Source organism: Globicephala melas, chromosome 2 (assembly GCF_963455315.2).
Source record: "Globicephala melas chromosome 2, mGloMel1.2, whole genome shotgun sequence".
NCBI classification, from domain to species: domain Eukaryota; kingdom Metazoa; phylum Chordata; class Mammalia; order Artiodactyla; family Delphinidae; genus Globicephala; species Globicephala melas.
Genome location: NC_083315.2, coordinates 131,589,894 through 131,602,172, shown reverse-complemented (window position 1 = coordinate 131,602,172; position 12,279 = coordinate 131,589,894). Strand labels below are relative to the sequence as shown.

The following is a 12,279-nucleotide window of genomic DNA, read 5'->3' as shown; positions in this document are numbered from 1 at the left end:
CACGGGCAGGGTCCCGGCCATCTCCTTAGAAATCTCTGGGCTCTGTGTGACGTAAGAATGCCATAGGAGGCAAGGGCATGATGACAGCGTTTCCAACAGCATAATCAGCTGAGGATGTCTGGGAATGTCAGAGAAATGGCTGATCGGAGCCTGTCGCTGGTGGCCCATGTGGGAACGGGTTACCGACAACCCTCTCCCTGGCAGAGCGGGACAGGCGCGGCTCCCAGAGAAGAGGGAACAGAGCCAGGGGCTGAGTCCTCAGTGGATGCGGAGGAGAGCTGCACTCCCACCCCCAGGCCATCAGCTCCCGAAGGGACAAGCTCGCAGGTGTCTGGACTCGGGTGTTCTCAAGCAAGCCCAACGTGGTTGTCTACAGCTTCCCTCCTCAAAGAAGTCACACCGAGTAAACTCATCATGCTTTCTGCTTGGCCAGTAGCTGCTTTCAGACTCTGTATTACATCTGTCATCTTTTTTTTTTTTTGCGGTACGCGGGCCTCTCACTGTTGTGGCCTCTCCCACTGCGGAGCACAGGCTCCAGATGCGCAGTCTCAGCGGCCATGGCTCACGGTCGCAGCTACTCCGCGGCATGTGGGATCTTCTCGGACCGGGGCACGAACCCGTGTCCCCTGCATCGGCAGGCGGACGCTCAACCACTGCGCCACCAGGGAAGCCCTGTCATCTTTTTAACATTCCCAGTCCAGTGACCCAGGGAGAAGGTCTTTTTGTGGAGTCAACATTATTCTAGGTGTGACATATAGGACACAGAAAGTGTCACTGACTTATGACAGGCTAGATAGAAAGTCAGTGGCACGTGAGGGCGGCCCAAGCCACCTTGCTGCCCTCGTGTTTCCACGTGCTGATTTGGTCCAACGTTGCATGGAGTGGAGCCAAGAGCAACTCCATCTCTCTGTCCCCCAGGTGGGTGCATATCCTCAGTGACAAGAGGATATGAATGAGCTCTTGAAGGATGCTCCAGAAATAGTGCGGAAAACATCGCTCTTTTACCATAATGCTTAGCAATCTAATCCTTATGTAAAATGTTTTCTGTGCTTTTTAACAGATAAGGAGAAAACTGGCCTGTTGAATGTTCCCCCAAAAAGAACAGTTATATAAAAACGGCAGTAATCACTCTGTTAGGCAAACTGCCTGGTAGAGGAGTTGATATAAAATTAAGAACAACAACAACAACTTCAAGTTCACTTGGATAGGTTACTTGTCATTGGTGATTCACTTTAATTAAGAACAGGCCTTTCATCAAGGAGGTGCCTATGAGTAGCCTCTATCTATCCATCCAGAGGTTTAAAAACCCACCTTCCTTATAAAGATGTATATTCTGTAACTACATATTACTTTATATTTTATAAGATATGCATTAAGCATAATTTTATATGTTGTCACACATCTTTGTGAATAAGGTAAAAAAAAATTCCCATGACATTAAAATGTTTATGAGCTTACAAAACTTGCTTTCGCCTCACCTACCTCAATACTTTGCTCCCTTCCAAAGGCACCCTGGGATTACTGGAAGAGATTACAACCCAAGCTCTGAAGGCAGCAAATATCAGTACCTTCCCACCCACCACTCCCAGCTGCCTCCCAGTTGCTGCCTCCCGACAGCAATATACAAGGATCTCCACACTGCGGCCTAGCAGCACTGACTCACAAGGCCTGCTCTCTTTTGGACCTCAGATGAACTCATAAAGTCACCAAGCCCTAAAAATGACATCCTTACTGTGGCGACATCCAGATACAATGACAGGAAGAGAACATGCTTAGGCAGCACGCAAAAAGGGATGGTAGCAGCGAATAAACTGCTTTTAACAATGGAATAAACTCTTTTTCAGCACCGTGCGCTTTTGAGATGGTTCCTCTCAGAGTCACAGGGACCCATTCTGGTAGGTTAATGTCTGAAATTTTTCTCTGGAGAGCCTACCATGCCTGCCTGTCAAATGATTTCGATCCTCTCTGTTGAAGCCTGGGGTTTACTTGGTGTTTGCCACTCTGGGGGCAGCTTTTCTCAAAATAAGATCCTTCCCTGGGTGGACAGCAGGGATGAAGCACATCTGTATGTTCGCTACACTCATGTGTCAAGATTGCAGCCTCTGATTGTGGGCTGAACACTCCTTCATCTCTACAAATGTATAAAGGCAGAGCTCTGGGATGGCCAGTTGTGGGATGCCTGGATGCAGGGAATAAGTCCATTTCAGCGGTTAAATTACATAGAAGCATGTATAACCAGGAAACTTCACTTCAAAATCATTTCATGTTTTTCTGACTTGGGTAAGGAAACAGCATGATACTCTCTACAAGATCTGCCGATGACACTTTCAACTGAGAATCTCCCTTGGCTCATTTTCCCACGATGCAGGTGGAAGTGGCCCATCACCCGGTAGTAACTTACCCTTTCCAAAGACTTCAGGAGGTTTTGTCTCTCTTTGAGCTTCTGAATACTGATGACAATTTTGTGTCTTGCACCTTTGGTAACATTCTGTAATGAAGTAAAAGTTATATTTAAAAACATATTTTTAAGCCTCAGCTTAGAGATTCTTGGAAGCTATTTAGTACTTTACTGTCTTTTTGGTTCCCACGTGTGTGCAGACTAGTAAATATCCATTTGTCTCTCTCTTCAACATCCATTGTCATCAACCTCTTCTTACTAAATATTGTAACTCCTCAATATCCACTGTCATCGACCTCTTCTTACTAAATACTTTAACTCCATCTGGCTACATATTTGCCCGTGTCTTTTGGCTGTGGCCTTTAGGAGAACGAGAAATAGCCAATTATCCCATCCAGCATGAAATTTCTTCATAGTCTTAAAAGATGACTTTTAGGTCATACACTCACTCCTTGTGTCCAGGTTTTATCATTTCGGTCCCTTCCAGTTTTCCTGAAGGTTCCAACCCCATACAGAGATACGCATTCCTTTCTCAAAGCTTTCCTATCTTTACCCATCTCGAGGAGACATGAAATCCAGTGCAGTTCTCACCTGCTGTCAGACAACACAGGCTGGTTTTTGTCAGTTTGCAGCCCCTCTTGGTTCTCCATAAGGAAAACGAGAATAGAGAACTTAAACCTATATTTCAGTCATCACTTCAGATAGAGGATTAGGATTCACAGTTAGGATTATGGATTTTATCTGCTTAACTGTGCATCAGTGGTGAGCCCAAGGATTCAGTTAAACATGTGTTGACTAGAGAGACTGCAAATTTCCAAATAGAAGGTTCTTTCTCAAATCAGGTCTCTAATATAAACTTCTGATGACTCTCGCAAATATTCATCAAATTTCTCTTAAAGATGGGAACACCAGAGGTATTGCCTTTACTGAGGAAAATTAAGACTCAAATCATGTCTAAACCCACTCTTTAAGATAAAGCCCTGGGGGCATATTTCTGTTTAGCCTTGACTTTGGGTTCAAGTGAATTTTTACTCTGAAAAGTCTGTGCTGGCCTCTGGCTTTGCCCTCTGTGTCAATTATTTCTTGTTTTTTCTCAAGTCGAACAACTGATGACTGAGATTTTTTTCTCAACTCTGACCCAAACACAAGAATGCTCTTAGAAGAAGTTCTCATCAGTCCTGGGGATCTCAAGGAGTGATCGAGATAAAAAAGCAGTGGGAGAAGTGTTAGGAAGTTGAAATTAGGGCCTTTCATTCTCTGAGAATGTGCAGTGACTCTGGGCTTTGTCTTACAACTCAATACTGGTATTCAGCCAGGCCTGCAGAGGTTAACTGTGGATACTGAATATGCAGTGGGAAACCAGGATCTGCTGGGAGGTCCACGCCCAGACCAGCCATGCCCCAAATGGTATAATCTCCTCTTCCTGCAGGGGAAATACTATTAGCCCATTCAGACCATTAATTCTCTCAAATCACCACTCAAAGGAAACTGAGGTCAATTTGAAACATGCAAATAGCATTTTAAACAAGGGAAACAAAGACATTGGTCAGATCTATTTGCCCGAGCACAGCATGGTAGGAAACATGCTTAGTTTCAGGGGCTCTGCTGACTGGCCTGGGCTTCGGTACCCACAGAGGGAAGGAGGAACTTTGTCCTTTTATAGCACACAGAGGGAACTGACATCTGAGACCTGGGTTAATCCCATGCTCGATGGCTGTCCTATGTTATTTAGGGTGCTTAGAAGAAAATATTTTGTACAACTTTCTCCATTCCAACTAAGATCAGTCTGAATGTGTTTTTGGACAAGTGTTGGGGAAGGTCTGAGACAGGAGCTGATGCTTCTACTTCCTAACTACTAGAAGTCAGGTGATTTATAACTGGACTGGACAATACACAACCAATCTGTCATCCTCCAAACCAGCCCTGGCTGGGCAGACAGAGGGAGGGGCCCAGGAAAACAAAAGCAGGGACACAGACTCTTTGAGGTCTTGGTCAATGTTACTTCTTCTGATTCCCCCCTAGCAGCCCAGAAGTGTGCACCCAGGTTATTTCTCTTTTTCATAACACTCCTTCTCACCCTCATTTACTCTGTGGTTACCTGTTCATCTTCCCATCTCCTAGTGGACCCTGAAGGCAAGAACCCAGCCCTACTCACCATGGCATGCTGGCCAGCACCTGGCAGTTCCTAGAACAAGGCAAGCTACCAGGTGGGTACAGGTACGGGTTCAAACAAGGTCTGCCTTGGACTTGAACGTCAGATTCCACCCGGGTTACCTTCTCGGGGGTAGCCAGCCAAGCACATACCTGAGCCTCCAGCTGGCACTCAGTGAGGGCCATCATCTCCTCGTAGGTCATCTGGGAGAAGAGCGCAGCATACTTGTGCAGGCGGAGGCTTTTTAACCAGGCTGGAACATCTGTGGTGCGAGATGCACAGGAGATGGGGAGAGAAATTCAGAGGGAAAGAGAAGAGATGACAAGAGATGTGGGAAGAGAGAAAGGAAAAGAAGGTGGTGGTCAGAGGGAAAAAAACGAAAGAAAAAAAAAACCTTTATGTTACTACTTGTTTAATTTTGTCAGCAAATTACAGACTTTGAAGCCTTGATCTAGTTCTGATATTCCCACTGTTGGGCTCCCTTACCCTTTACACCAGGGGGTGGCTAACTTGGGGTCCGTGGGCTTCAGAGCATACAGCAATTCTCTAAAACTTCATCCCAATTTGTGAATATATGGGTGCTTTTCTGGGCAGAGGGTCATCCACAGCTTCTGTCAGATTCTCAAAGGGATTCATGGCCCCCAAAATGTCAGGGATTCACTGCTTTAGCCAGATGACTTCATTTTTGATTTCGAAAGAAATGACTTAGAACGTCAACTACATATGATGAGTCTTCATCCTCAAGATAATTTCTTTCTAGGTTTAGTGCAGATCCCCATATGCTGTTTCTGCCACTTCCACAGTGATAGGAAAAAATCCAGGCAGCAGCACTTTCCCCATGGGTGGAGCTGCTGTCATTCTTAGCCTGATTTTTCTTCTGACTTCCTATACCCCAGTGGGAATAAGGGCATCCTGCACTCTAAAACTACCCCATAGTCTGTGTGTGTGTGTGTGTGTGTGTGTGTGTGTGTGTGTGTGTGTGTGTGTGTGTGTGTGTGTGTGTGTGTGTGTGTGTGTGTGTGCTGACCCTTTCCCCTATGTCAACCACAAATCAGGACTTGAAAGGTCCAAAGATTGTCCAGACTATGGGATAATGGGAATTCCAAAGCACATCTGAAATAATTCCTACATTTGGGATTCTAGATTTAGGAAAATTAAACAGTAACTGTATTGAAAATCCACAGGAGAATTATTACCTTGCTAAGTACAACCAAAACAAAGCACTTGCCCATGCTCTAAAGTCAGGGTTTTTGAGCTGATAGGATCTTTGAGAAGCCTCTAGAATCATCTTCCCCCACCCCAGCTCATTCTACAGATGGCAAAATTAAGTCATTAAATCTAGATCACAGGGCAAGTATGTGGTGAAATAGGGACTAGAGACAGGTTGCCAGATTCCCAGATTTTTCCTACATTGTATCAACTTTTTGTAGAATGAGGACCAAATAGCCCATCAGTGGGAAGGCTGAATAAACAGTGACTGTAAAGTCTTTGAAATGCTGAAGCATTGGATAAACGTTATTCATGCTTTCTATGAACTATTATCCATTACTAACCATGTTGATTGCAAGATACTATCTACCGCTAAGTGCTTTATTCTGAGGTGCTGACAGAATCCACAAACACTACAAAATAAGTAGGAAACTTCTCATTTTTTAATGTTTAGAGTAGCTAACTGGGACTGATTAAAGAGGCCTGGCCTACTCTGATATCAGGCCCTGCCACCTGGGTGAACCCAGCCTAGTTTCAGGGAATGTGGGTACGGGATGATCCCCTGAAACTCAAAGATATAGCAGGGGAGAGTGGGCCTGGTGAGGTTACTTCTTGATTTGCAGTAATGTGAAGACCGAAGAGGAGGAATTTCTGGAGAAACAGAATTGGATAGCCAATGGCATTTTAAGAACAGACTCAGTCATCTCAGGCGAGAAGTCACCTGACTCTGTGCTTGCAGGCCCTTCATTCTACTGCGACAAGTGGAGAGTTCTTCTGGGACCATTGTTAACCACAAGAGACAGGACTTCCCCAGCCACATAGTACCAATCCTCACATCCTCCCCAACTCAAGTTGTGGTTGGATCAAGAGTTCAGGACATCTGCTTCCCTCTGGTGACATCCTGGAACTATTCGACCAGACTTGATTCTCCATCATGCTTTTGTTGCTGTTAAAACAATGCTAATACTTCCACAGAGTGAGCAGCAAATAGATATATCTCTGGCTTTTAGGCCACTGACATGTTACTGCTTTGTCACCAGGTTTCACGTTTGTTGTTTACATCTTTGAAAGGCCCCAAGTAGCTGCTCAGAAAACTCAGTGATAGTGATTCAGAGAAGTCTGGGTAACCCAATGCCACGCTTGGGTACAGTCGTCATAAAAGAATATGGAGCAACTTCATGGGCTAAATTTTCACTGGGTGCCCTACAGCTTGATCATGCAAAATCCACTGATGATAAAACAAATAGAATCCCAAGCTACTAAATCATGATGCAAACTGGGTGCGTTATAAGCCAAGGTGACAATATGGTGTTTTAAGGGTCGGGGAGAGTGGGGTGCAAATCTTGGCTTGGCAAGTCTCAGTCCAGTCAGTACTCATTCCTTTCTATAAAAGTATTTTGACAACTAGAATTTCCCTGGTTAGAGGGATGAAGAGCCTGCCTCACTCATTTAATCAAAATGTAGGTCACCGGGAGTCGTTTCCCCAGAAAGGGTTCCTACACAGCTTCAGAACATGGTGAGTTAGGCCTTCCTGAAGAGTTATTTCTGGCTATGTTCTGGGGAAATGCAAGCTCTTCTTGGCCATATGTGCCTTGGGTAGGCAGGCTGAACCTGCTCCTAGAGGGTCAGTTCCTAGCTCAGTGCCATGTGCCATCTCCTCCTGCAACGTGAACTGATGAACAGAGAAGAGGAAATCCCAGTTCTTAAGAATGTAGTTTACTAACCTTTCACCCCTTGGTTGGTGGTGAGGCACCTTCCTTTGCCAGGGATTAAAACAAAGCTCCATTAAGAGGGAAACACACCAGAGAACTGAGTGCCTTGACCATTTCACTCCTCTGAAGCCAGGAACTCCAATGACTTGGAGGCTAGATTCTGTAAGATGTTGGCCAGGGACAAACTCTAACTGAAAGCTCAGTTCCTTTCCCATGGTCCAGATACTACATGGTTGGATGCAAAGCTGAGAACCAGCTAACATAACCTCAGGCCTATGGTTGGAAGACACAGACCAACAGGGGTGTTTCCTGGAGTGGCTGATACGTGATTGAAAGCATGCATGCCGCCTGGGCTCCTGCCTCTGGCTGGTACACAGCCATTTAACTTCATCTGGGTTGTTTCTGACGGATATGCCAATGGAGGTCTCAGACTAGAAAGTTATTCTCTTATGCAGTGTGAGAAAGATAAAGATGATTTTATTACATGCTGGGACTGACTTCCTTGCCAAGTGTGGGAATCCTGGTATTTGCTGACTCAACATTTGTTGAATGCCTATTATGGGGGCTAGGCATGTCCCTGCCATCAAGGAATTTTTAATACAAAAAAACAGGTAACTCACAAAAAAATGATAAAAGTTGCAGGACAAGTGCTAAGTCTACTCAAAGTTCTGCGGGGGGCCGGGGGGGGGGATGGGCACAGAACAATGGGCATTTGGGTTTGCCTTGGGAAGTGGGATAGCGTCACAGTAGCATTGGTCCTGGAGTCACTGGGCAGATCATAATGAGGAAGCCGTCTCAGGAAGCAAGAGCAGTGCATAAGCAAAGCAAAGATGCAAGAGAGCGTTCCAGGCCAAGCAAAGGCTTGGGTGAATTCTAGAGAAGAGCTTAGACATAAGACGAGACAAATAGGCAAGGGTCAGATGACTGGGATTTCTAACGCCGAACCAAGGAGAGTCAACCTTGGCTTGGGTGATGAGAAACTGTTGAAATCTGAGCAGTAGAGGCACAATCAGATGAGTATGTAAGAATGATGATGGCTGTCGATGTAAAGGCTGGTCTGGATGAAGTGGGAGTGGAGGCCAGGAGATGAATCCAAGCTCAGGAGGGCAGTGGCAGAGGAGAAGGAAAGTATGTAAATCCACAGCACTTGAAGGTTAAGGAAGTACAGGGAATAAGGGAGAGAAAGGAGCCTAAAATGGTTCCTCTGAGTAGGTTTGGTAGGAAAGTACAGGGGAGCATCAGATTTGGGGTGAGAGGAGAGAGATGGTGAACTCCACTTTAGGTCAGCTGAGTGTCATCACCTTTGAGCCATCCAGGTGGAGAAGTCAACTGGTCAAGACCTCTGAAGAGGGGGCTGAGCTGGAGAAACACTTTCCTTGTCAGTAGCACATGGTAGTTGTTTTAGCCATGGAAGTGGGTGAGATTACTCGGGGAAGAGGGGAGAGCCAAGGTGGAGCCCTGGGAGCACCAGGCTTTTAGGGGAAGGTGAGGGAAGAGAAGCCCATGAAGGAAACTGACAAGGGCAAAGGGTAGGAAGTTTCTTGGGAGAAAGCAGCACCATCCCTGTGTGGACAGTGGGCTCCCACGCCACAGTGTCCATCCTTATGAAGCTCCTCTACATCCTGCTGCAGTCCACGGTGGTTCATCTTCTCATGGGCGTTTTTGATAACAGTGCTTCACCCATGTTTTATATGCTGGTATGTCCACCCGTTGGTCTTTACCAGTGGGTCAAATTTCCAATTACGCTTTCTATTCACCTTTTAGAGTTCGGATAAATCGGCCACCGGGAGGCTTTGTGGTGCATATTACAGCTCATACAGAAGCTGGGCTCCAGTTAGAACTTGGGCTGCTTTGCTCAAATGCCTGCTGCTGGAACGGCTGCAAATATCATTCATGTCAACAGGCCATGCAGCACCTGCCCCCCAAACAAGGAGGCCCCACACGAGAGAAAGATGGAACCAATACTGCAGAAGAGCTCAATATGGGGAACGATGTAACGGGTAGGGAGTAAGGCATCCCTGGAAGACAGAACCACGAACAGCCGCCTTTTCCACAAGAGGCTTCACTGTGGTGGTCCTGGTACCTGCAAATGGAAGAGCAACTCCCATTCGCCACGGAGAGCCAGGCTAATCTCAAACAACTCCCTCTCTCTCTCCAAGACACGACTGCATCCTTGGTCTTGGAGGGAGAAGAGCCAACGTAGGAGCAAGAAGGGACTAACTCTTCAGGGTTGAAGCAAAGAAGGAAAACATGTCTTTCGAAAATGAAGAAGTCTAGCAGCACCATTAAGATAACTGAAGCCTATTTTTGGCCAGAGCGGAATGAACAGCCCCATTCTGTACCAGCCTCTGAGCGAAAGAAAGAAGGTGCCTTGGTCTCGGGTCCCTGTGGGGCTGGAGCAGGCTCCGCCGTCCTGGGACGTGTCCATGGTGGCCTCCGGCTTCCACGCTTGTGGGGAGCATGTGTGGGTCTTGGAAGGCACAGAGATGGTCGAGTTTGGGTAAAATACCCTCTGTGAAGTGTTTGATACAAACAGAAGGACTAAATTTCTCCCAGTTTCCATCGGCTATGACACCCGTAAGTGCTGTTCTACTCTTAGCCTGCTTTGCGTCAACAGCAGCTGGGCTCCACATTGACAGCTGTCCTTAAAGCACTTTAGCTGAAGACACACACTTTGTAAGAAATAGCAGCTGTAAGTCTCACGACCTTTAGAATTTGGGGGAATCCTGGGGATTTACTTTTCAAAGATATCAGGGCCTCTCAGCCTATCTGAAAAGAGGGAGCACAGGTCTGAGCCCATTAGGACCTACCCACACAGGTCGTATGTTGGCATTTGGGAATAAAGAAAGTGACGTAAGTTGACTAAATCCTGGCCTTTAAGTTAGATGAATTCGAGACAGCATCTAGAAAGTCAGCATTCAGAAAATAGGAACTTGTTCCCATGACAGCCATGCTGAAAAGTGTCCCAGCCACACAAGGGGCTGTGTCACTCCCTTTCCATCATTCACATCCTTACGACCCTCAGAAATGCTGTATTCACAACCTTTCTTACAAAGGTTTCTGATGGGTTCCATTGTCTTACAAAAATAACACTTCTCAATATTTTTCCCCTCATCTCATTCTAAGACAGGCAGAAGTTCAAAGGTCTACAACTCAAAAGCCCAAACCAGCTATTTCAGAATAGGCAATGTATTTCCTTTGCTACGGAGGAAAAAAGTTTACGTAAGTTTCACCTAAGAAAGATTCTTTAGAAAAGAAAACCTGAGCCTATTTTCATGGTTCCCTCCGCTCTTAATCGCTATGTTTCTATCAAGGTCACTGGACCCAAAGGTTTCTTTTTTACCTTTATCATGTCTATATGCAAACAATGTAAGTTTAAATTACCCCTATATTTTTATACTAACATAGTTCCATACCTCATAAGTATACTATCCAATGTTAATTCATGATGGTGAGGCGGAAGCTCATCTCAAGAGAAACAGACCCCACGCCCCATCTCTACCCCTGTCACACCGACAACTGCAATGAGAAAATCACGGAGCTTCTCAGTCTTAGGAGACTAAATCTACGGGCCTTACTAGCCAGAAGTCTAGTGAATTCCCCACATGAACTTCACCACAGGGAGGCAGAATGCTAGGGAGGCTGAGCCAGGGGAGAGCATGGTGCACTGTGGGCCTGGCTGGCACGCCTCCACTGGAATCTTCTACAGGTGCCCGCACTCAGCCTGCCGCACGCTGTCCTCCCAGTCTGTTTCTTTTCCGATTTACTCTTTGCTGTCGATGACATCATGGGCTACCCAGATGTCCCAGGCAAAAAGCTGGGCATCGTCCTAAATTCCTCAGGCTCCATCCCTGTCTACATTCAATCAGTGCAATTCAATTCAGAGCTCTCTCAGGTCTATCTTACGAAGACCCCACGAACACACTACCTTGTCTCCTTTGTCCGGCTTGGTCCAAATTCATTTTCCTCCTCAGGTACTGAAACATCGCCCACCGCCCAGCTGGCCTCCAAATCCAGAATCCCCTGCCCCTCCCCTACTTTGGTATGTCTCCCACTCTTCCGTTCAGGTCCTATTTCTGATATGTAAATCTAAGCAGGTCATTCTGCTGCTAAATTCCTTCCATGTCAGGATAAAAGCTCCAATCTTTTGCAATGCCTAGCATCCGGCTCGTCCCTCTCCAGACACTGTTCCCACGTGCCCCTAACACACAAGCCATCGGATGATGCACTTGGTCAAGCTGTCTCATAACCATGCTTTCACGAATAACATTCCCTCTGCATAGAATGCCCTTCCCTCACCTTATATATTTGGCTAATCTGTAATCCTGCTCTGAGCTGAAGCTCCAGGCCTCTCCCCCTCCAGGAACTTTCCTTGACTCCCCTCCACTTTGAATTAGGGCCCTCCTTGCTGCCTGCCTCGACCCAGGGCAAGTCTCTGAGACAAGGTATTTTCACAGATGTGCACATGCATCAGGTCTCTGTTTGTGGCTCGCATGATAGTGAGTCCCTTGAGGCAGGGACCATCTCCTTCACCTCTGTCTCCCCAATAACCAGTCCAAAGCCTCTCTCAGCGAGTGCTCAAGAAAGGCAGCTGACTTGCTGAGGACAAAAATGAAACCTGTTAATCAGTCTTTCTTCCCTCGTCTCTGTTCCCATAGAACAGCCATATCACTCACGAACAGCCCTTGCCTTCGGATAAGTCTTTAGGTGTTGGGTTTATACAAAATTTCTGAAGACGTGATGCTAACAGGAGGGGCAAATGTACTTCTCCCACCAATGAAATTCTGTTCTCTATTTTCTTTTCCTTT

General features: G+C 46.2%; 1 protein-coding gene across 7 annotated transcripts in view; it reads right to left on the bottom strand.

Moving 5' to 3' along the window:
- SAMD4A (sterile alpha motif domain containing 4A) overlaps positions 1–12,279 on the bottom strand; it is a 232,707-nt gene that overhangs the window by 35,403 nt on the left and 185,025 nt on the right. For all 7 annotated transcript variants that reach the window (XM_070044965.1, XM_030855027.2, XM_070044969.1 and 4 more), the window contains 2 exons: positions 4,703–4,812; positions 2,402–2,488 (listed from right to left, as the gene is read on the bottom strand). In XM_070044965.1, the coding sequence (XP_069901066.1) occupies positions 2,402–2,488; positions 4,703–4,812 (197 nt within the window). The remainder of the gene's footprint in view (positions 1–2,401; positions 2,489–4,702; positions 4,813–12,279) is intronic.